The sequence below is a fragment of the Rutilus rutilus genome (assembly GCF_951802725.1).
Source record: "Rutilus rutilus genome assembly, chromosome: 1".
Taxonomy (NCBI): domain Eukaryota; kingdom Metazoa; phylum Chordata; class Actinopteri; order Cypriniformes; family Leuciscidae; genus Rutilus; species Rutilus rutilus.
Window position 1 is genome coordinate 75,361,572 of NC_140209.1, and position 26,126 is coordinate 75,387,697.

General features: G+C 38.9%; 1 protein-coding gene and 1 long non-coding RNA gene across 2 annotated transcripts in view; both read right to left on the bottom strand.

The window, feature by feature from the left end:
* The window catches only part of LOC311305178 (sialoadhesin-like), a gene marked incomplete at its 5' end in the record, with an annotated part of 33,909 nt that extends 10,791 nt beyond the window's left edge, over positions 1 to 23,118 (bottom strand). Inside the window, 10 exons of the mRNA XM_084432725.1 lie at positions 8,565 to 8,655; positions 11,191 to 11,317; positions 11,415 to 11,657; positions 11,806 to 12,087; positions 12,163 to 12,333; positions 12,647 to 13,123; positions 13,781 to 14,041; positions 20,541 to 20,816; positions 22,129 to 22,165; positions 23,011 to 23,118. Coding sequence (XP_084288851.1) covers positions 8,565 to 8,655; positions 11,191 to 11,317; positions 11,415 to 11,657; positions 11,806 to 12,087; positions 12,163 to 12,333; positions 12,647 to 13,123; positions 13,781 to 14,041; positions 20,541 to 20,816; positions 22,129 to 22,165; positions 23,011 to 23,118 — 2,073 coding nt within the window. The remainder of the gene's footprint in view (positions 1 to 8,564; positions 8,656 to 11,190; positions 11,318 to 11,414; positions 11,658 to 11,805; positions 12,088 to 12,162; positions 12,334 to 12,646; positions 13,124 to 13,780; positions 14,042 to 20,540; positions 20,817 to 22,128; positions 22,166 to 23,010) is intronic.
* Positions 23,119 to 23,450: 332 nt separating this feature from the next.
* LOC311306090 lies at positions 23,451 to 25,741 on the bottom strand. Its single transcript, XR_014630135.1, has 3 exons — positions 25,712 to 25,741; positions 25,132 to 25,167; positions 23,451 to 23,684 (listed from the first exon to the last, which is right to left on the bottom strand). It is a non-coding gene; the product is annotated as an uncharacterized lncRNA (long non-coding RNA).
* Between the last annotated feature and the right edge of the window lie 385 nt (positions 25,742 to 26,126).

Here is a 26,126-nt window from a genome sequence, read left to right on the forward strand (position 1 = left end):
GCCCTGTTTGTGCTATATAGAGTGAATTTACACCTTTGCCATTAAAGCTATAGTAGGTAATCCTGTTCAGAAACACTTTTTTTTATACTGGGTGAAATGGTCCTTCCATCCTGAGAGTAGTCAATACATTATGTGTTCAGAAAAAGGAATGAAAACAATCAGACCTCTGTAGCAGCTGCAGGACAGTAAAAACTCTGACCAATCACTGCCATTCGGTGCGAATGTAAAGAACCAATCAGATGCCTTCAGAGCCAGGAGGAGTGTCTTAGCAGTGTCAATCAAGTTCGCGTACGCGCTGATCGCCCCTCTCTTGCACAGCGCGTACCGTCATTCAAAATCAAGATTGCCGGTGTGCCGAGCAGCTGTGCTAATGGCGGACAAACAACCAAAACTGCCAATTTCTCGAGTGGAACCTGCTCATACAACAAAGACAGGTAAACGGAAAAAGACCGATGATGATAAACAAGCCCGTTGGAGCCCATTGACTCACACTGTGAGAAATGTCACGCACTGTGCAAAGCAACAATTGAAACCTGCTAACCTTATATCTAGCGACCTTATCCGTCGTCATCGGTGACCCTGCATGTTTACTAGCCTGCGGCAGGCTCCGCTGTGGTGGGAACTTTACATAACAAAATACATGTTTAACAGCTAGTAGGCCTAACGTTATATGTTATCAATCTTACACGAAATTCATCTTCATCACAGTGCAACTAATGGAAATGGAAAAACGTGTATCAATGCAACCTGTTTTTAGCTTTGCCTTATAGTTATAACTAGCTCGTTAGCGAATCAAAAAATATATATTTTAAACTTTACCAATATCGATATGATAGCTTAATAGTGAGTAGGCTACTAAAATACATCTTATTTGTTTATATTCATAATGATAAAGTTAGATTTTTTTATTACATGTGATTCTGACATGATGCTACATGCACTGCACTCCTTCCTCTCCGCTCGTCTCAGGTAAATAATGCGTCTTCCAGCTCAGCTGTCGGAGTCGCGCGTTCATGTGTTTTGGGGGCGTGGCTTTGGAAGGACCCCAGAAGGGAGAGGGTGGACTGAATGGAAATAATGAGCTGTCTTTAAAACAGTCGTTAGAGGTCTACATACACTCGATTTTTATACTTTCTTTTTCAGAATACTTACATTTTAATTATGTATTGATATATACATAAAGTTTAAACAAATATGAAAAATAAGTTTTTTAGACCATTCTTACCTACCCCAGCTTTAACATGTTTATAAATAACTGAAAAAAGCACAAATGTCAGAGCATGTCAGAACACCTCCAGGGCCCAGAAAACCCCTCAGACCCCAGAGGGTTAATGCAATTATGTGTTGTTAAATGCGTAGTTTATTCCAAGCGCGCTGTATCTTTTTTCTGGGCTTGAGCGATGCTCAATTCACAAATGAATCACTCTTTTGAGTCGATTCTGTTCAAAGACTTCATCAAACAAGTTGGCAGATCTGTCTAAATCGGTTTGCGAATCAGATTGAATGATCTGTTCAGTTCCTGCACGCACTGAATCGTCTGAAGCAATTTCAATTCACACTCGACTCGGAGTCGTAACAGGAAGATTTAACAACATCAAGAGCATTGGATGAAGTGGCCGTGGACCTACAGTACAGTCAAGTGAGAGCAAATCTGCTAAGTGAGCTCATTTATAGTTAAACACAAATAATAATAATAATCATAATCATAATCATAATTATTATTATTATTATAATTATTATTACATTTTAGGCTACATATTTAGAAGACGCTTTTGTCCAAAACTTACAAAAAAAGGAACAAAGCAATTCGTCAAATATCAGTCATAGTACAGGTTAGACAATAATACTAAAGTGCTAAGATTATCTTTTTTTTTTTTTTTTTAAGTGCTAAGATTATCATAACTAAACAAAAGATTTTGATGCACGTCATTCATATTAAATCGTATATTCCACCCCATACCCGCTACAATTGAGAATCAGTTTAAACATGCAGACACAGTTAAGACAATTTGATGTATTCCACTTAATACACAATAAAACAATATACAATAAGATTCGTTAGCAACGTACCTCCTGGTGTTCTTCTAAAATGAGGGCGAGCCACAAATCCATGAGTACAGTTTACAAACCTGTGGGAATGGATTGCGAAAGCGTGGGCACGGTTTATGAATTTGTGGATTGCAAAAACTGAAGGCACGGTTTACAAGTCTGAGAGCGCGGATTAGAAACTCGTGGGTACGGTTTATTAATCTGTGGGCACGATTTGTTAAACCAAGGGAACAGTTTGAGAATTCGTGAGTACGGTTTATAAACTGAGTGGACGGATTGCAAAACCGTCGCCACGGATTGTTTTTTTTTCTCCCCACAGGTGACTTCCCGGGCTCTGTATTAACCCTCTGGGGTCTGAGGTGTTTTTGGGGTCCTTGAGATGTTCTGACATGCCCTGACATTTGTGCTTTTTTCAGTTGCTTATAAACATAGTAATGGCAAAAAAAAATTACACACTATTTAGCACAAACAGGGCTACCATAATATGTGAGCAACAAGAATGTACATGTCTGCATTTTTGAGAGAATAATGTTTATGCGTGGTTATTGAAAAAACTAAAAACTAAAGTTTCTGAAATAAGACCACAAAACACACACTAAATATGTGCCAATAAGACTTTTGTCTAATGGATGTCATCGCCTAGTGTTTTTTCTTCAAAATTATGTGAAAATCACCCTGCCTAATCCTTCACATAACACAATACATTGATTTGAATTTTGCAAAGCACTTTCTGTTTGGAAAGGCCATATGCGGAGTGGGCGTCACAGATCATGCATATGTAGTGGTTCACACCTGAGGACCGCATACTTAATGAGCCATTCATTCAGGTGAGTCACTGAGCCACAAGAATGCAAGAGCAACAGTTGGAAGCATCTCAATTCTTTTTTATTTTTCCACATATTGTGCTTGCAATTTGGCCTATATATATCCAAGGAAAACATGTAATTGTGCCGTTAATTCTCATACTGTATTTTCAGTTTTGGAATATTTATCCTCTCCCCAAATTTGTCACTAATAAAACACAATAAAAATTATTTAAAGAAAAGGCTTATATTTACCTTTTAATAGTTTGTTTACATCTACCTTGTAAATATTTAAATAAACAACAATTCAAGTGTAATCTTTCTTTGTACAAACTAAAGTATACATTTTATCATACATATTTCAAAGTTAAGGATTTGATTGATTATTTGATTATTTTTGCCAAAAAAATTGGCAAATAAAAGCTTATTTGAGGTGGCAGATATTTTACAGTAAAAATGTATAATCTATCCAAAACTAATCAACGAAATGTTGTCTTTCATATGTCTGTAACATAGGTCTTTCATTTTTATTATAAGGAATATAAATGCTAATTTGCAGTTTAATACGTTGCTTATACAAATATATATATGTGCATACACACACACACATATACATGTGTATATATTTATACACAAAAATAAATTTTATTTATATTTTTTATATACATTTTTTTTTTCACAAATTGTGCTTGTAAATTGTATAATATCCAAGGTAAACATGTCTAGTAATTGTGCAGTAAATTCTCATACTGTATTTTCAGTTTTGGAATATTTATCCTCTCCCCAAATTTGTTACTAATAAAACACAATAAAAATTATTTAAAGAAAAAAAAATTATATTTACCTTTTAATAGTTTGTTTACATCTACCTTTTGAGGGACATTTTCCCTTATTATTATTATTCCTCACAGCGCTGCGAGACGGTGTAAACAAGTAATGATCTGAATAAACTTGTTTTCTTGAGCTGATATGGGGCTCGAGAAAACACAGCCCCTCACAGGTTTGCGCCGTGGATTCCCGCGAGTCAGACGCGGATACTGTGTTTGTTTTAGGCTCGCGCAGTCTTCACTCGGACGCGCGCTTCAATCCGTTGTGGAGACTCTCTTTTCGTTCCAGTGAAATTACAAAACAAAATACACACACACACATGTCTCTGCCTGATATACAACCACTGATAAACATAATCTGATTTGACAAAAAAAAAAAAAAAACTATGAGTGCAGATTCGAACTCAGAACCTCTGACACGCTAGGCAAATGTTCTACCACTAGACCACTTGAGTTCACGTATTTACTCACTTGAAAACTCGGTGTTTACTCGGCGTGATCAATTCACTCTTGAACATGCTGCCGTTCGTCTGAGTTACAATCTTCCTCATCATTCATGATGATCTCCAGTTCAAGCACCTTATGTTGTGATTGCTAGCCTATTTACTTTTTATGTATTAAATCCAGGAAATTTGTTAATGAAAATAATATTAAAATTAAGATACAATTAAAACAAAACGAAATTCGTTTTAAAGAATGGATTTGTGCTTTCTGTTTTGAAGTCTCTGTGAAAGTTTGAAAGTCTTTTAGTGCTGCTTCAGAGCGCTCGCGTCCATAATGGAGAACTGTCACGTAATATTGTTTTTTCCTCATAAATGCGAACATGTGTCAACTAATGCAAGTAAATTTAAAAAGACTTACCCGAAATATTATCCACGGCTGGATCAAGTCGCTCAACGTTCGTCGCTCAAAATACAAACGTTCGTCGTCAGAGTCCTGCTCTTCTTCTGAGCAAAATTTGAACTCGTGTCATCTTCCAACAGCACAGGAAAGTGAATAAATGAAACTTGCTGGTTTTAAGGCATTTCAGGGGGCGTTTACCTTATTTTCCATAGATCACCTCAGCTCATTATCTTATGAATAGCGCGCTCTGCGAGTGGGTGTGAACTCATTACCGATAATTAGGTGAGACGGGAGAAACTGTACTTCTCTTTAGTTTCTTACAGATTACATTGCAGGAGAATATTTGTTTTGAATGTGAATTGTTTTATTTAAAAGTAGAAATTTAAAGCTTTCTTTAGACGCATGTTTCATGGTTGTGTGATAAGTATTAGCTGAGTTTCAGTTCATTTTCCAGACTTGTTTCAAAAAGATTTTTGCGGAGACAGAGTGAGCTGAAAGCGCACCCTGTTTATTTTATTTATTTAAAAATAAAAACAAGGTTTTGATGTTAATGTGAGTGTACACAAAAAAAGAAGACCCTCTATAGTTTATAATCATGTATTTATTTTATTAATATGACCGTAAATGACGGACTTTTTTAAGTTTATGTTGCTTCTATGTGAAAAAAATCCAGCAAAACGCGGGGGCGCGTTTGCCGACCTCAGAGGGTTAAAGGAGAACTCGGTAACTCTAGCGAACTCTACTCACTTCTTCGCTGATTTTCCCTTTTGTTGTCGCATGTTTTCCCCACGAGCTCCCCCTACAGCTGTGGGGGGGCGTATATTTCACAACACGGTCGTAAAAAACTCACTTGCGGCGGCCTCCCCCCCCTCTCTACCGCTGCTCATGTGCGTTTGTTTTGATCGGAGCAAGCCAACTGTATCGTGTGGAGCTATCTCTACAGAGGTGGGTAGTCTGGTAATACATCATACATGCGTGTTTGTTTATGTCGAATTGCCGTAAAGCAATTTGTGTTTCGCGCTCGTTCTCATTCTCGTTCTCGCTTCTCACGAGACTTCCAATTTCTATCTTGCCGGGACGGTAGTCCCCAAGTTGCAAGGTTGGTTTTCCGCCTGGGAACGCTGGGGGGAGCGGGGAAAGTCACCAATATCACCAGAACAGGTTGTTTAACCATCCAAATGATTTCTAGACAGTTTTATTACGTTAAAAAAGTTACCAAGTTCTCCTTTAATCTGAGGTTTTATGTGGCTGAAATCGGTAAAAAAGAATCTGTTCGATCTGACAACATGCCTTCAATGCAGTTGACTGTTAAATGTTATGTGTTTCGTGAACAAACAGCGTTGTCGTTCATTGATCAGAGAGCTGTCCATTGTGCTGATTTTGTTCGAGATGATGTGCATCTCCTTCAAATGTGCCTTAAAGCCCAGACACACCGTGCCGATTTCAGCCATCAGGTGTCGTCGACGGTAGCTTTGGCGCCGATTGCACGTTAAGCATGTTGACTTGTGGTTAGGCCTACTGATGTTCAGTGATTTTAAAAGTAGCCTCAATTAGGCCTGCATGAAGTTGGAAATGATTTGCTGTTGCAAAGAATCGTTTATGAATGCACTTTTAACAAAGTTGTGGAAATAAAAGAATATTTACATTTGATCAGTTGTTATTGAAACTCATCATTGCCTGGAACACACAAAAGATGGCATTTACTTTAGAGGTGTGTGTGGGTTAGGGCAGGCGGACGGGATTTTGGGGAAGGGGGGGCTCGGCTGTCCTTACCTACTCTAAGGGGAGGCTCACATTCACCCAATTTGAAAACCCCTGTCTTAGGGTATTGAACAAATCTTTGAGGAGATTCAAGTTCAAAATGCTTACTATACCTATGATCGTTCAACAAATCAGATCTGAGGACTGGTTTGTAACGATATATCTTAAGGATGCATATTTTCATATTTCCATCATCCCACATCATAGGAGGTTCCTTAGATTCGCTTTTGGGGGAAAAGCTTATCAATATAGGTTTCTTCCTTTCGGCCTAGCCTTATCTAGGGCTGTCACGATGTTAGATTTTTCACACCATGGTTATTGTGGCCAAAAGAATTCACGATATCGATATATCGCGATATCTGTAGAATCTATGGGGGGGGGTTCCTGAAGAACTGAAAAGCTCTTAAACCTGTTGTTGCACTGGCGCCAATAAAGTCATGCAGATAGCAGATTTGAATAAAAAAATCAAGTGCAAATACAAATACAAAAATAAGATGAGTAAAGAAAACGGGGTTCTTAATTTTAATAATCACCCTTTATTAAATATATGAACACAGAAACCCCCTGTTAACAGTTAATGTCACGTTTCCCATTCCATGATGACTAGTAAAATAATAGCCGCGTCGCGTCTATGACAACTCGAGGTATTGCACACCGGACACGCACTTTCTCAGTTTATGGCCAGCAATATCATTATGTTTAAGGACATTATGGAATTGAGATAATGTCTGTACTATGTTATGATTATACTGTACAATTAAATACAATAGTTGCTGAGTCTGTGATCTGAACACTTTTTTCTGCGCTCTGTGTCGCGGCAGGATTTTGAACAAGGTCCTGAGCCGTTGCTGCACGCCGCGGACAGACGCCGAATAGAACCGCGCTGTGCTTCTCGTCCGGTGTGTGTACACTCATACAGAATGTGTTCGAATTTTAAAGACGTGGAGCTGCGCTTCTCGTCCGGTGTGCGACCACCTCTAAGGTGCTGTTTTCGTTGAAGCCGAATAACTCTGTTGTTAATACTGGCGAGCTCAGCTTACTTTTTTCGGGTGTGGACAGAGTGTTACACTCTAGCTGCGCAGGCGCGGACGAGCGCTGCGTCTAGAAAACGCCAATATCACCAATCCCGGTATATTGTATTGCTCTAAATTAACACGATGTTGATATTTCATGCTTTGAATATCACGATTATCGTCAGTACCGGTATATTGCAACACCCCTAGCCTTATCCCCTCGCACCTTCACTAAATGTATGGACGCGGCCCTTGCTCCATTGAGACTTCAGGGGGTCCGTATCTTAAATTATATAGATGACTGGCTCATTTTGGCTCAGTCGAAAGAACTGGCAATTCAACATTGCGATGTTGTTTTGTGTCATCTGAGGTGCTTGGGGTTGAGACTCAATGTGAAGAAAAGTTCCTTAACTCCTCTTCAGAGGACTACGTTCCTGGGAGTAGAGGTGGGACTCAGTCACGATGCGGGCACAATTGTCTCCTACTCGTATAAATACTATCTTAAACACAATGAAGAGTATTAGGTTAGGCCAGGCCATCATTGTCAAACACTTTCAAAGAGTTTTGGGCCTTATGGCTGCAGCTTCCACGGTAGTGCCTTTTGGTCTGCTACATATGAGGGCCTTGCAGTGGTGGCTCAGGACCAAGGGGTTTTCTCCACTGGGGAACCCCTTTCGCATGATCAGAGTTACGCGCAGATGCCTTCGTTCTCTTGTCATGTGGAAGAAACCATGGTTCCTGTCTCAAGGCCCGGTTCTGGGAGCACCATGTCAGAAAAAGACTTTGACTACGGATGCGTCCTTCACGTGCTGGGGTGCGGTTATGGAGGGCCGTTACACCCGAGGTACTTGGAAGGACCATCATCTCTCATGGCATATTTATCGCTTGTAGATGTTGGCTGTATTTTTTGCACTGAAGCACTTCCTTGTAGACCTCAGAGGCCATCATGTTCTTATTAGGACAGACAATATGTTGGTGGTCTCTTATCTCAACCGCCAAGGAGGCTTGAAATCACGCCCTCTTTCTAGACTGGCGCATCAGATTCTTCTTTGGTCCCAGGATAAATTACTCTCTGTTAGATCTATTTATATTCCTGGGGTTGATAATTTGGGAGCAGACATCCTGTCGAGGCAGGGGCTGAGGCCCGGGGGAATGGCGGCTTCACCCTGAAGTGGTTGAGCTCATATGGAGAGAGTTTGGCCGGGCGGAGGTTGACTTGTTCGCTTCTCATGAGAACTCTCATTGCCCGCTCTGGTACTCTCTCTCACATCCGGCTCCTTTGGGCTTGGATGCCATGGTACAGATGTGGCTGAGGTCACGTCTGTACGCTTTTCCCTGATCGCTCTGCTCCCTGGGGTTCTAGAAGGGGTCAGGAGGTACGGTGTGAGATTACTCCTTGTAGCTCCGTACTGGCCGGCCCGAATTTGGTTCTCGGACCTTATTAGTCTCTTGGAGAGTCCTCCCTGGCAAGTCCCTATTAGGAGAGATCTTCTTCTCAGGCCGGTGGTACAATATTTAATCCACGGCCGGAGTGATGGAGACTATGGGTCTGGCCCCTGAGGGGGATCAACCCATAAATAGGTTGCCCTTTCCACTGAGGTGGTCAGGTCATCCACTCTAGAATCCCACTCTACTAGGAACTAAAAATGTAAAGTTAGGGACGGCATTGAACCCAGTTAATTACTGCCCACTGGCTTCAGTACTGGTGTTCCATCCTGTTCTTTAACGGGATCTCCCGTTCATGCTTACGGCTTCTGTGGCGGCCCCGGTGCCCTCTGCAAGCCTCTAAGGGTGTGCACGTAGGGACATTCCCACTAAAACTCCATGTTCCTGTAGATTGGAGGATGAATCCTGTCATCCAGCCTATTGGCATCAGGCTGATGGGCTATCCCTGGCACCCATCATGTCCTGTGGATGAGATATATAAGTATATATAAGAATCTATTGAGTCTGCTTCCTGCTCGTCTTACTCCCTGGAAGAGTGGTGGTGCTGCCCTCTCTTACTTGCTAGCGTGGGAGCCACTCTACATTATTTTTGCCCCGGTACTGAGGTGCCTGTAGGCAATATCATGATTCTTCAGGTATTCCATCCTCCATCGCATGTGTCGGATGGTCAAGGTCTTAGCCTTGGAGGTTCCTATGTTAGGCCTCAGGCTGGGAAGAGTCTATCCATCTAGTTATGTATCAAGGGTTAGGAGCTATTCCCCTTTATCAATTAGACAGTTGGTTATCTGCAGAAACCTCTCATATCTGAAGTACGAGGTGCGCTTTTGCCTTCACCCCTCATCTAATACTTTCTACTGTCTGGGGTTCTCATCCATGAGGTCAGTTGAGCCTCGGGCTCCAGACCTCCCCTTCTTACACCAAATCTTATGACAAGCTAGGTTGGATCGGCCCTCTACTCATTCCTATCGTCCGTGAGTGTGCCATATGCTTCACATCAGGGCGTATTTCTCTCAGTGTGGCGGCGTGGGTATTCGTTCCCCAAAGTGTCGAGACTATCGATGCAGCGGGAGTTCCCTTACAAAAGGGAACGTCTCGGGTTACTATTGTAGGGAACGAGACGCTGAGTAGGGCTACTCCCTAAGTAGGGAACGAGACGCTGCATCCCTCGGCCACACTTTTCGCGCTCCTGAGAACGATTTGCTTTGACCAATCAGAAGCTAACATTTCCTGGTTCCTGTGACCCTTTATAGATTGGATTACTTAATAGTATTTTAGATACTTCAGACGCTTCATGCCGAAGGCATTCCCCAAAGCGTTGAGTATCGATGCAGCATCTCGTTCCCTACTCAGGGAACGAGGGTTACAATAGAAACCCGAGACGTTCTTTTCTCTCCATATAAATATAATCATTTCTGTAGATTACAGTAGTTTTAGGCTGAAAAATCCAAACTATTGAGAGATTAAAACATGATTCATTATAGTCAGAGGTCACGATTCTTCTGCTTTTATTGTGACACAGCAAGACAAAGCATAAGATCCAGAATATAAAGCTGTGTTTCTTTATTAAAAAAGTAAACAAACATAAAATATGAAATATTTCAGCAATACAAATCAGGAGACTTACACTAAAATAAGGAATAGCTTACAAATGACAGTGTGTTCGTGTAGTTATAATGTGAAACATGCAAATATCACACAAGCCTTACATTGTAAAAAATTGCAATGTATTAAAGCAGGACAAAATAAAATAAAAATTAAACTTTCACTTATAAATAAAAATTGAAAAGCTACTGAAATGTAAGCTAATATATATAAAACTTTATAAACAGATAGTCACTGTCTTGTCAGGCTTTATTTTAATTAAAGCAATATATAAAGAGGAAAATAAGTTGTCAAATGGGATTGTGGGAAGTAAACTGTGAGTGGGACAGGGATGTACTTGTGATACTAAAGCTTAAAGGTTTGGTCTATATTAACAATAATATTTTATTGGTCAAAAACAGCAAAAACCAAACGTGTTAACAGGATAACATCTATGTACCTTGTTAAAGTCAATCTGAAACCAAAATGCACCCTTTCTTAGCTATTCCAAAGTTAAAACTGCTTTTACCATCAATTCCTGGTGGATAAATTATACATGTTAAAAACATGTTGACTTTAACATGTAACATGACTTTAACAACTGTAACATGACAAACGAAGTGACTTCTGTATAAGACACAAACACAGCAATAATAAAGGTGATTCATTCCTGCATTTAAATTTAACCAAATTTGACAGTTCAGTATTTGTAAAGCAGATTTCACGACAGTGTTTTTAAAGCAACTTTACAAAGATCAAACCCTCATTGAGCAAAGCCAAATGTGACATCACATAACATTAATGATTATTTTGACTGATTTGTTGGTCAGTTAAAAATAATGATAATAATGACTTCTAATAAATCACTCAGGTGTTTTCCCTCTCATTCTGCAGCATTTGTAAATCAGCACGACCGTCACTATCAGATATGGACAAGCTGCCAGTACAGAACTGAGTATGTGGAGGTCATAGATCTGAGAGTCTGAATGAGACCCTGAAAAAGAGACACACAAGCACTTTATCATGCACTATATCACTATAACGAGGGCATATGCAGAAATAAATCAGCTCACAGTTTCATTGACTCTCACCTCTGACTGAGATCCAGCTCTTGGGAGACTCTCCTCTCGCTGGGTGTTTGCAGTAGTAGAAACCCTCATGTGACTTTGAGACAGTAGGGATGATCATCTCTGTAGTTTGATTCTGGATGAGTGATCCATCTTTATAGAAATCAGCACTGAGGTTTGATAGGGTTGTATATTTATATAAACAGCGTAGAGTCAGATTATCTCCTTCAGTCACAGGATGAACAGGACTCTCCAGAATCACACCAGCTACAGAAACACAGGAGACATTTCAACAACGTGATGAAATAATCAAATAAAAAAATGTATATATTAATACGAGGATGTTTGGAGTTGTTTAGTAAGCTTTGATTATAAACTGCCAGTGAAATGAATAAAAACAGAAACCCAGACTCACAGTGTACAGTGATATTAACAGGATGATAGGGCTCTCCAGATTCAGACTGACACCAGTAAACTCCAGTGTCTGATGGGACAGTGGAGTTGATTGTACATGTAGATCCTGTTTGTGATCCCCACACTGATGATGAACAATCTTCCAGCCGCCCGCTGTCTGTGTATCTTCTCACTGTCCATCCATCAGAGTTACTCTGGTCCTCACAGCTCAGAGAGAGAGAGACAGATGTGAAGTGTTGAGTTCTGCTGGGCCTGATGATCAGAGACACTGGAGGAGAAACGCCTGACAAGACAATTACAGCTATCATTTGGAAACTGTCTTTATTAAAGATGATTTAAACTATATATGTGAACTCACCAGTGACCCACAGTGGTTGTGTGTTGCTGTATGTTGTGTTAACGGCTGTGTTATCTCTCTCTGCTCTGCACACATACACTCCTGTGTGTTTTAGATCAGCAGAACTGACGGTGTGTTTTCCTCCAGCTCCTCTGCTGCTGTCTGAGAGGAGGTCGTAATCATTCCTGCTCCCTGTAGAAAGTGAGAATGTGTAGATTTCACTTTAAATTACATTTTTAACTAAACTTGAACCTGAATACACTGGTTTACATTGGTGTAACTCGAATTACTCATTGTGTTTAGGTTGTTTTATTCAGGGTTTGATCAATGGCTCTTATGTTGTTACAGAGCAGTGACTGTAAATGAGGGACTGGGATCTCAAAGTAGGTTTCACTGCTTGGTGCCCATGGAAGTGTTGCCCTTAATACCCAGTCTGTGTCTGGTTTCAGACATATTAAATTATATATATAACCAGTTAATTCAGATGAAGCACATCATAACTGACCTGAGACAGTTACAGTGAACCAGCTGAATGTCCAGCCTGTAGAGGAGCCGTTAACCTCACAGATCAGAGTCACTGGATCTCCTTCAGTCAACCACTTCTGAGGAGAAACACTTAAAACTGCTCTGGGAACTGAAATAGAGACATCACTCATTAATAACATGTTAAACTTGTGTGTGTTTATGAAGAGATGATCAAACTCACCTGATACTGGCAGTGTTACTCTATCACTGCGTTGTGATCTGCGTGATCCTTCAGTCTCTGTCCCATAACAGGAGTATTTACCTGCGTCAGACTCAGTAACAGAACTGAATGTGTGTTGCTGTCCTTCACTGAAAACACTGGTTGAACCGTCTTTATACCAGTTGTAGCTCCAGCTAGTGACTCCTCCATCATCTATGTCACATCTGAGAGTGACTGTCTCTCCTCTGAATACATGATGATGATCAGGTGTAATGGTCACTCTGGGTTTTGGTGTTTCTGTAGAACAACAACAATAAACATTGAAAATAATGTGATAAATAATATAATAAAATAAATACAAATAATAAAATGTGCTGTTTTTTATTGTACGAGCAGTTACAAAACACTAAATCAAGTTAAAGGAGCTGTATGTAAGAAATGTATTTCAATTAATCATAAAGTGGCCCTGATATGTCACTAGACATTAAGAAATCATGTTCATTTCAAATACTTATATCACTGACAACGGTAGTCCGGCCAGGATATTGTCATTTAAAAAGTGAAGTTGCAGCCCTCAACTGATGTTGATGTTGTCATCTGTTGTTTTGGCCTGAAGCGCCACCCTCCACCTATCTACCAATCACGAAGTCAGTAGTGTTTCAGCATCGGGGTTGCCAGCTCAGCTCTAGTTACCACAGCTACGTAGCAGCCTACGTTCCTGCTGGATCCTGCAGCCTATCTGGCAACCTCGAGTCAGGGGGAGGGGGAGGGGGAGGGGGAGGGGATACACCAATCTACAGTAATTTGAAAGTGATTGCAGTACCAGTTTTGGCCACAATCTTACATACGGCTCCTTTAAACTGAAGTGTTGTTCTCTATGTTTATTTAGTGTCTTATAAATCATTTTCATATAGTGTTCTCAGAGCAGTTCATTATGAGAGGAAAAACACTTGCCATGTATTGTCACTGCTACTGGTTCACTGTAATGTGTGTTATATCCTCCTCTTCTTGCTCTGCATCTGTACTCTCCTCCATCAGAGACTTTCACAGAATAAATTGTTTTAGTTTCATCTTCAGGAGATTCAGTGTTTGAGTCTTTACTCCAGAGAAACTCCCATCCATCCCATGACTGATCCAGCTCACATCTCAGAGTAACTGAGTCTCCAGTGAACACTGGACTCTGTGGCCGTACAGTCAGAGTTGGTTTGGGAACATCTGTCAATATAAAGTCAGTGGGAGCATGAGATGTGAACGTTTTTCAGCAGATCTCATTCTCTCACTGGTAAATTATTCATATATTTTGATTTCATAGACAATGTAAGAAAAAAGGTCAACATTATGGGACAATGCAAAAACTTAAAAGACAATAGAGGTTCAAAGCCACAATCTTTGTGTTAATAATCCAGAGCTCGACTCACAGTGCCACACCACCACCATCTACACCAGCAGTCAAAGAAACACACCATTCAACAAAGTTGTGTGCAGGTGCAGCAGTTCACATGAATATTTAAAATGATACAGTAGCTGATAGTGCTGGATAAACTGGTATAGTTTCTGACCAGTAGGTGGTGCTGTAACCAAACCTGCATCTGCTCAGATAAATGGACCTGCAAAGATATATTCAATATATCAATTCAAAGATAATCTTTGGTTTTGGAGGATATTTGGTCAATGATATAAAGAGATATTTGTTCAATGTTGCACATGATGGATAAAAAGGGCTGTTTTTGGAGTTATAGTGATTTCTTCACCCAATTCAATTTTAATTGTGAGAAAGTTATTATAAGTATTCTTTTACTGATGATTAGAATGGTAAAAGTTATATCTTCTATTTCCCCTTCTACCTAAACGTAAAAATGTGCATTTTAAAATGATGTGTGATATTTATCCAGCTAAGGAATTTCTAAGATTAAAATTTAATGTGGATTCAAACACTTGCCAAATTTGTAATAATAATATTGAAACTTTTGATCATTAATTTTTAAAATGAATTGTAATTCATTTAAAATGTAATTTGGTTAAAACCTTTTGGACTAAGGTATTTACTTGGTTAATATAAAACAAAAAATAAAAAAAATTCCATCTATTACTTGGGATATGGTGAAAGTTGGAATACATTGTTGATAACTAGCCTACTCATGTTAAAATATTTTATTCACAAATGCAAAGTTTTGAAAACAGCACCAACCACAAATATACTGAGGCCTTAAAATTATGAGAAGTTATAAAGCCAGGAAATGAAATTTTGTCTTAAAATTTGAATTTGTTCAACCCTACAGTGTATATGTATGTATGTAGCCGTCAAGGGGGCGAAAGCAGAGTATAAAAGAGAGATTGAGGACCACTTCACCCACAACGACCCACAACGACTCTGACTCTTTACTAACCTTAAACTAACAGTCTACTAATACTCAAATGAAAGTTAGTTGACATGTAGGTGCTGTTTCACTCAGTCCACAGAATGTCTAAAATCTGTAAGCGATTGTAGTGAAGTGCCGCTGTTGGGTAGCGTCCTCTCTGCGTGTGTTGACTCCGCCCTAGATGTGGGCAGGTAATCAGCGTCTCATTCCTACAGGTATATTAAGGTGGCTGTTTTACCACCGGACATGGTGTCAATGTGCGACCGCCTCTTTAGTGCGTCATTATTCTGCCGTCGGTATGGTGTTCTGGCTGGAGGTGAGTGCGACGGCTGTTTGTGATTGTTGCTCGAACCTACCGGACTTTAAACGGTTAACAGTGTTACTCTTGTCAGGTGCTGGGCTGTTTGCGGATAAGCACACGTTGTGCTGAGGGTTTGCAGCCATTGGCAATGCGCGCCGTTTGCCGGATACCAACGCATGTTATATATATTGCACTAAGCGTTGCCGGTGTATTGCTGCTTGGCTTCCTGGTAGGTCTCTTTCTGGCTCTTGTAGCCGTATTTATTTTAAGTAATGTATAGTTATGGGGTTTATCTGTGTATTCCAGCTCGTCTTTGTAAACTTTGTTCATCTGTTGCTGCCGGACGAATGACGTGATACATGTTTGGTATGTGCGATCATTGTATAACAATGATGAGTTAATACTATGTATATTTTAACTTACATTCTGGCTTTTGCAGGTGAATTAATCTGCCTGTATAAGGGCACTTGAAGACTGTGCTGCTCGGATTAGGACTTTCATCGCTGCTGTTTTGTTCCTACTATGTTGTGTTTTATTGCACACCGCTCAACAGCAATGTTGTGTTTTATTGCGCACCGCTCAACAGCGCCCCCTTGAACGGGGTCTGAAAACTTGGTCCATATATCAAACACGCTTGCATGAATTAATATGAAACTCGGTACACATGTAGATCTCATCGGGCCGAACAACTTTCCCTCGGTCAAGTTTTACGCCAGCCCAACAAGAGGTCGGCTATTATGGGTTGTTTGGAAAACGTTTGCTGTGGAATTTGAAATACTCCTCCTAGAGAGCATGATCTTGATGAAACTGATCTTGATGAAACTTCAGCAGTGTGTTCGTGGTAAGAGGCCGATCAGATGGATGCGACTATTGTGAGTCAAAGTTATAGCGCCACCAACTGGCAGCAGGAAGTGTGTCACTTTCAAAATGCTTTTGACAAAAGTTAGTTTTACCTACAGTTACAAAAATCAGTACGTATATTAGTCTCATCGAGCCGGACAACTTTCTAATTTACAGTCATTAGCTCCGACCAACAGGAAGTCAGATATTTTGGTTTCCTAAGTGGTTTATTTTATTCACACCAAACTTTTTCAACACGATGAAACTACATTAAAGATGCTAAATTGTGAACGGATATTAAATATCTCAAACGGTTTTGCTCTAGTGAGGGATTAAAGTAATGTCCAAAAAAGAAACACTAAAAGCCTCATATCTTCTAAAAATTTAATTATACACCATTTATTTCTATATAAAAGTATACAAATATCACAACTAAACCCATTTTATTCTTTTTTTTTTCAATTTAAGAATTATAAGTTTAAAAACAGTAATAGTAAAAAAAAAAAAAAAAATCAAGTCATACATAGGGCTATTCTGCCCTCTTGTGTTTAAAATCAGGTAGGCCAATTGTATCTATATAAAAATATACTAGGTATGTGACAGTGAGAAAATTTCCCCACCGGTTAATCAACGTGTGACAACGCTGGGGGCTTTTGAATCGCTAACTTAAAAACGAAAGTAAAATATGTTCGTCCACACGGACATTGATAATGGTGCAGAGCGAGCGTTTTCAATGAATTCCTATGGAAGTATGAATGAACTAAAAAACGTTGACTCTGTTCTGCCCGTTCCTCGCCGTGGACGCGCACCGTTATGAATGCCCGTACGGCCGTGAGCATTTTAGTTTAATTTTAAAATTAGCGCCTTTCGGGGGCGGATTGCTTGAATTTATTTTACAAAAGCACAATGTTGTGTTTTATTGCGACTGTACACAAATATAAGTTAACACTTTGCAGTTTGAATGATGTCCTGTATGAACAAAATGACGGAGTATGTTTTTATGTGTCCACTGTTCGATCGCGCGCGCCACACACACATACATACACACACACACACACACACACACACACACACACACACACACACACACACACACACACACACACACACACACACACACACACACACACACACACACACACACACACACACACACACACACACACATTCCAGCATTGCAATCTTGACATCACAGCCTGTTCATTATAGCCTTAATAAAATATAATAATAAAATAGTCAACCTAACATATAAAAATTACACTGCTCTGTTTAGTCAGTAGTACAATTCATACATTCACAGTAATCACCGCACCACTGTGATGTTTCCAAGCACATTTTTGCGCGTGTGAAGAGGATGATTTTTTCCGTCGATATTGGAACATGAGTGAAGTACAAAGCCTATAATAAAGAATAGTTTAGCATCCAAATACATCGCAAATGTTGAAACATTTTGATTCTAATGAGAGAGTTACGTGAGCATAACACTGCTTACATTCGTTTTCATTTTTATTTTATTTCGTTGTGGCTTGTTTATAGTTTTTTTTTTTTTCTTGTTCCGTTCTGAATATCATTAAATTTAAAGGATTTGTTGTGGAATATTTTTAGTGTATCATGAAATCAGAATAATTCTCTCGTTTTAATGATTCCCTAGTCATTTATTTTATTTTATGTTTTTCATTGTTCTAATCAGGTCAGGCAAGTAAAATTCTCTGTCTTGTCCCTTAAATTTTTATACAGTATATATATATATATGTACACATATACACACATACACACACACACACATATACATATCTATATATATATCCAGGGCTTGACATTAACTTTTTTCCTCACTAGCCAATGTGGCTAGTGGTTTTCCAAAGTTACTAGCCACACAGCATTTTTACTAGCCACATTTTTGTTGTTGTGAAATTACCTGATAAAAGTGGACTATGGCGTGCTAAAATTTACTTGAACTAGATTTACAACCCTTTTAAATGTAAAACCAAACTTACATCCACCCAAATCAAGACTACATAAATATATAACAATACAGATCATTATCATTAGCTCTGATAAGGTTGTGTGTAAAGCTCCTTTTTTAAAATAAAACCATGTATTATGTATTATATGTTGCCACATTGCTACACCGGCATACGAGATAACTCCAGCAGGGCAGCTAGCTGTCTCTTCGATTCTTTGTTGTAGGTCACTAGCGACAATACTCATTAGGGCTGTCAAAATTGCTCAAAAATGACCTTCGAATATTCCCTCTAAAAAAAAACACATAGCTTATCTTCGAACTATTCGAACATCTGGTTGCACATTTTGTCAATGACGCGCATTACGTCAATAACAGGACAAATTAATACAAAGAGACATAACTACTTGTATAGGTAGTTTATTTAAGTTTAAACATATTTGACAACATATTACCTACACGAAAACAAGTAAATCAACTAATGGCCAAGACCGCAGACCTCACTCACTCTCGCTCGCTCACTCGCAGGCACTCTTTCTCTCTCTCGCCCTCCCTCAAGATGCGTTCACACCAAACGCGAATAGAGCGTCTGGCGCGAGTGTAAAGACGCGTTTACGCGTGTCTGGAGGTCTTGCGGCATGAATGAGGCGTCACGCGCTCTGTGCAGTTTAAATGAACAACAACAATAAGCAAATGTTGAGTGCTGATCAAGAGTTTTGTACAAGCAATTTAAGGTCGCGACTCTTATATAGCAGGCTTCATTCAGTGATTGAAACAAATATTATTAACATTAATTGAAGTTTTACAGTAGCCTATATAGAACCGACATTGAACGCTCCGAGCGAGCTGTGCTGTGGTAAACATGGAACTTTTCCTTGACATGAAACGGTAAATAATCAAACCAGTGGAAGCCTGCAGTGCATGAAACTGCTGTATCTACCTTATTCATGCAATATCTATTCAGTCAGTACAGTAGCCTACACTTCAGAAATGTTTCTGTTTAACGTTAAATAAAATGATCCCTCAGGCAGCGCGCCCACTCGCAAAGCAGACAGCCGCGCCTCTGCTACCGCGGGCATTTTTCCACATTCGAATATTAATTTTCACCTTCGAAATTCTGTTTTTTAAAACTATTCGAATATATATTCGAATTTAGAATATTCGTTGACAGCCCTATGGGATTTGTAGTGTCGTAGTGTCACACTTATTTCAGATGCCTTTTGAAAAGACTACAATTATTCAACCCGCCAAAGTGGCTAGTTGGAGTGACTGCGTTACCCGCCACGAGCAAAATCCACCCGCATTTGGCGGGTTGGCGGGTGTTAATGTCAAGCCCTGTATATATCTATATCTATATATATCTATATATATATATATATATATATATATATAGCATATATATATAAATATAGCTGCGAGCAGCGATGACGGGCCCAAGACGGTGTATATATATGTACACATATACACACACACACACACATATATATATATATATATATAGCATATATATATATATATATATATATATATATATATATATATATATATATAGCTGCGAGCAGCGATGACGGGCCCAAGACGGTGTATATATATGTACACATATACACACATACACACACACACACACACACATATATATATATATATATATATATATAGCTGCGAGCAGCGATGACGGGCCCAAGACGGTGTATATATATGTACACATATACACACATACACACACACACACACACACACATATATATATATATATATATATATATATAGCTGCGAGCAGCGATGACGGGCCCAAGATGGTGGCGCCGCCACCCCGGTGCCTTTCGTTCACATAATGTTTGCAAAACGGAATGTTCCCTTAGGGAGTTATTTCTGTCATCAAACCTACTGCTCTTCGCCACATTTGGCGTAGTCGACTCTCTTCCTCCTTTGCTCTCTCTCTCTCTTCTTGCTTTGTCTCCCTGTCTTTTCCAAGTCTTCCTCTGTCATCAAACCTACTGCTTGCCACACACTTATAGTTGATTTTTTTTTAATAAAAATAAAAACAAAAATCTGGCTACTACAAAAAATACTACTTTTTAGGGTGTTATTTGGTAATGGAAAATCCAAAAATCAGCCAACTTTGAGACTAGGTTTGAAGATCATGTGAGATCATTTTGGTTTAAAAATGTATCTTAATGTGAAGAACCAAATCGCTCATTAATAACATGTTAAACTAGTTTGTTTTTATGAAGAGATGATCAAACTCACCTGATACTGTCAGTGTAACTTCATCACTGTGATGTGATCTGTGTGATCCTTCAGTCTCTGTCCCATAACAGGAGTATTTACCTGCGTCAGACTCAGTAACAGAACTGAATGTGTGTTGCTGTCGTTCACTGAAAACACTGGTTGAACCGTCTTTATACCAGTTGTACCTCCAGCTAGTGACTCCTCCATCATCTATGTCACATCTGAGAGTGACTGTCTCTCCTCTGAATACATGATGATGATCAGGTGTAATGGTCACTCTGGGTTTTGGTGTTTCTGTACAAAGACAACAATTAACATTGAAAATAATGTGATAAAATTAATAAAAACAATAAATTGTGCTGTTTTAGTGTGTGAACAGTTTTATTGTAAAACACATCATCAGGTTATATTGAAGTTTTGTTCTCCAGCTGTTACAGTAATTTATTCTGTCTTATCAAATTATTTGTGCAATATAAAAGCAAAATACTGCACAGTCAGAGTTGGTTTGGAAATATCTGTCAGTATAAAACTAGCAAAAAGCTTGAGTTGTGAAGGTTTTTTAGCAGACGATCTCGTCCTCTTATTGTTCAATCCACTGTCCCGAAGTGCAGCAGTTTACATGAAAAAGAGCTGCAGAGATAAATTACATTATGGTAACTTTGTTAGGGTGTAATATGATTATGGTTAACTTGAAAAATGATAATGGTGAAAATAAAAATCCAAGCAATAACTTTTGAGAGGCTTGGTATAACAATCAAAAGAACCAATTTTGTCACAAAAAAGGAGAAGCGAAGAGAAAAAATTGAATATATTTTACAATATTTGACTATTGAGATTTCAGAAATTTAAATAATCTTTTTCAATTTGAGATCAGGATAAGTATCTTGTTTTTTTAGTTTCCAAGGGTTCAAAGTTATAAGTGTGGCCCTGTCCCAAATGACACCCTAAGCACTTGCAGTCTTCCTACGAGTCCTCACTTCGAGGGCGCATATCGACCGCAAAGGGAAATTTCTGAAATTTAAAATGACAAATTGGACACCCGGCCTACGGTCTCTCATGGACTTAACAGACATGTGTACGTGGCAGCCATTGTAAGTCCACGAGACTAAAAGTGCATATGAAGTGTGTGTTGTATATGAAGTTGTATGGGGGCGGAGCCTGATTATTCCCAACACCTGAGGCCTCTGCCTATTTAACAGCTGCTGGTGCCACTTCACCTGGACCTTCAGGAACCAGTAGTGGTTTTGGAGTTTGTTTTTCTTCTGTACAGGATGGTGAGTTGGTTCTTTTGTGTTTGTTATTTTTCTTGGGAGTTAGGAAAGTTTTATCTCTGAGCTGCAGTTTAGATTAGTTAGCTCACCTGTCCTTATTTAACTTGTGTATGTTTACATTTTACTAACACAAAAATAACTAACACAAAAGTATCTTCTGGGTCGGCTTACTTGCCTATGTATTACTCCCTCTATTCTAATAAAACTAAACAAACTAAAACTCACCCTCCTGTACCGAAGAAAAACAAACTCTAAAACCACCAACAACTGTTTTCCTGACAGCTCTTAAAGGGATAGTTCACCCCAAAATTTTAATTCTGTCATTAATTACTAACCCTCATGTCGTTCCAAACCTGCTAGACCTTCGTTTATCTTCAGAACACAAATGAAGATATTTTTAATGAAATCTGAGAGCTTTCTGACCCCTTCAGAAACAGCAACGCAATGACCACTTTTTAATGCCCAGAATGGTAGTAAAGATATTGTTAGAATTGTCCATGTGACTACAGTTGTTCAACCTTAAGTTTATCAAGCGACGAGAATACTTTTTATGTGCAAAAAACAACCACATAAATAAGAGATCAGCGCTTTGGCCGTGAGCAGTGAGCAGCACGACTCATGCGTGTGATTCTGACTCACAGGAGCTGGCCAATGAAGAGGCGGCGTTCTGACGTAGGACCCGGAAGCGCTGCACTGTGTTTACTATGTGAACAGCGTTAGAGTCTGACACAGATGAGAAGAAATTGTTGAATAAAGTCATTATTTTTGTTTTGTTTTTGCACACAACAAGTATTCTCATCGCTTCATAACATTAAGGTTGAACCACATGGACTATTTTAATGATATCTTTACTACCTTTCAGGACCTTGAAAGTGGTCATTGCGTTGCTGTTTTTGGAGGGGTCAGAAAGCTCTCGGATTTCATCAAAAATATCTTATTTTGTGTTCCGAAGATGAACGAAGAAAATTGGAGCCACACATGTTTGCTTGACCTATAAAAATCTGAACACTTCTGTGTCATAATCAACCACTTCTGAGGTGAAACACTTAAAACTGCTCTGGGAACTGAAATAGAGACATCACTCATTAATAACATGTTAAACTTGTGTGTGTTTATGAAGAGATGATCAAACTCACCTGATACTGTCAGTGTAACTCCATCACTGTGATGTGATCTGCGTGATCCTTCAGTCTCTCTCCCATAACAGGAGTATTTACCTGCGTCAGACTCAGTAACAGAACTGAATGTGTGTTGCTGTCCTTCACTGAAAACACTGGTTGAACCGTCTTTATACCAGTTGTACCTCCAGCTAGTGACTCCTCCATCATCTATGTCACATCTGAGAGTGACTGTCTCTCCTCTGAGTACATGATGATGATCAGGTGTAATGGTCACTCTGGGTTTTGGTCTTTCTGTACAAAGACAACAATTAACATTGAAAATAATGTGATAAATAATATAATAAAATAAATACAAATAATAAAATGTGCTGTTTTTTATTGTACGAGCAGTTACAAAACACTAAATCAAGTTAAACTGAAGTGTTGTTCTCTATGTTTATTTAGTGTCTTATAAATCATTTTCATATAGTGTTCTCAGAGCAGTTCATTATGAGAGGTAAAACACTTGCCATGTATTGTCACTGCTACTGGTTCACTGTAATGTGTGTGATATCCTCCTCTTCTTGCTCTGCATCTGTACTCTCCTCCATCAGAGACTTTCACAGAATCAAGTGTTTTAGTTTCAGCTTCAGGAGATTCAGTGTTTGAGTCTTTACTCCAGAGAAACTCCCATCCATCCCATGACTGATCCAGCTCACATCTCAGAGTAACTGAGTCTCCAGTGAACACTGGACTCTGTGGCCGTACAGTCAGAGTTGGTTTGGGAACATCTGTCAATATAAAGTCAGTGGGAGCATGAGATGTGAACGGTTTCCAGCAGATCTCATTCTCTCACTGGTAAATTAGTGCATTTTTATTTCACAAACAATGTAATAGAGCCGCCGGCAGCAATCACTGGAGCAAACAAGGTGAACAATCACTCAGCGCAATGCAGAGAGTTAAAGGACAACAAAGGTGTGAAGCCCCCCCTATGAGGAGTTCAAACCCACATCCTTTAGGTTAGTAGCCCTGAGCTCAACACAGGGTTTCACACCACCTGCATCCACACCAGCAGCCAGAGACACACATCACTTACCACAGGGTTACAAATGGTCATTGTTGTTCACATGACTTTGTTGTTGCAGGTCCAGCAACTCTAATCATTTTTATTAAATCTGTAGACAAATGTCAAAACATATTTTATATTTCTAAATTCTGCATAAAAACGTTTTCATATGAGCGAATGTTTTTGTCACACCTCAGAACCGTCTGTCTGGTGTTACAACACATGAATCATTTATATAACTTATTTAAAAAGCTGTATTCATAATCATGACACTCATTTCATTGCTGGTGTCACAAGATGAAGAAGAGGGAAGACGGACTGAAGACGAGGTTATCAAATATAAACAGGTTTTTGATTAAAGGAGGCAAGCAGGAGTAACAGTGTGCAGAGGAGTATAAACCTAACAAACACTACCATACACGAACATCAGCCGACAACTAACGACTGAACACAGAGGAACTAAATACACAGAGGTAACGGAAGAAATGACCAACAGCTGTGATGAATGAATGTCCATGGTAACTGATGAGTGGAGGGAGAAAACAAACAAAGGAAAACGTGATGAATGAAAAAAAACAAAAGTCCATGAAAATCTGACCTGAAAACCTGAAACCGGATCCACAAAAATCTTTTTTTAAAAGTTAAGAAAGTTCTTAAGATAAATTCCAAGAAGTTTGTAATCTTCCTTTGGGGATTTAAGACAGGTTGGAGGTTATCCTGACTTTAAGAAGTTATTTAAGATGATTATATATATATATATATATATATATATATATATATATATATATTCAGGAATATGAATAGGATAATTATTAAATTATTAAACACTTTATTTTAAGGTGACATAGTTACATGTTACTGCATGTGCTTTCTATAGTAATAACAGTAAATTATGTATAATTACATGCAAATTATTCAGAATAATTACACTGTAACAATGGCACCTTAAAATTTTGTCTTAAGAACAATCGTAAGAAGAAAGATAAGAACATTCTTAAGAAAAGTTTTTGGCAATACAAAATATTCTTTTCTTTTTTTTCTTTTTTTTCTTAAGTTAGAAAATAGCAGCAGTTAAGAAGATTTTTATTCCTAAGATTGTTTTGTGAATCCGGCCCCTGGTTTGTAACAGAATCACACATTTGTAATGAAATTTATTAATCAAATTCACTCACCTTGAGTGTGTCCAGAGTGGATGTTTGAAATCAGCACTGAAACACAAAGTAAAAAAGAAAGAAAACTCATGAAAGATTGTGTATTTTAATTGTTATTTTATGTATAAGAGAAATCGACTACACTGTCAAGCCACCAAAGTGACAGTTCAGCCAAATATAGGAAAATCTGACAATTATTACACTGTGAACATGGAGCTGATCAACTTTCTATTATACTTTAAACATTTTACAAATGCATGTTCTTTCTTTGCTTGTGAAACAGCATAATTTCACTCTCAGACGTTTCTCAGCTTCACAACACAGAAATGTTTAATTTCTCTTTAAGTCTTTCTTCTAATTTGTCTAGATCTAGTGGCTCCTGAATGAGTGTTTCTGTAAAAACCTTTCTAGAGTCTGAAATCAGTGACAATAATAACAATTAACTCACATAAACTCTTACTAACTGCATACTAGTGAACATCTAAAGACTAACTAGTGAATATCTACCTAGTGCATCATGGACAGCAAACTGTAAAAAAATCCAGGAACACAGTCCTATTCACAATACAAGTGCAATTATTTTGAGAGAAATAATACTCACAGAGCAGAAGAGGAAGTTGACTGAGCTCCATACTGACTGAATAATGACAGACGGTTAAAGAAAGACTGAGTTAAAGCCTCAAGACTTCCTGATACATAGTCAGATCTTTAGGAACATAATGACAGATGAAAGAAGACATACAAATGTACCTCATGTGTTTTACAGAAAACCTTTTGATAATCTTGTAACACATTTTTAAAAATGTGACAGTTCCCTCCATCCACCCCACTCCCACCAAGATGGTCCCTTCCTATACCTCGCAGGGGGTCGGCTGCGCCCCTGCCTTCGTCTTCAGGCAGGATATGCAGATCCGGACCCTCGGATTGCAAGCTACGGACAGGGCCTACGCCAAAGAACTTGATTGCTTGTTGGGATGTTAATAAATGTTAATTGTTACAGTATTTATTTCTGGTAG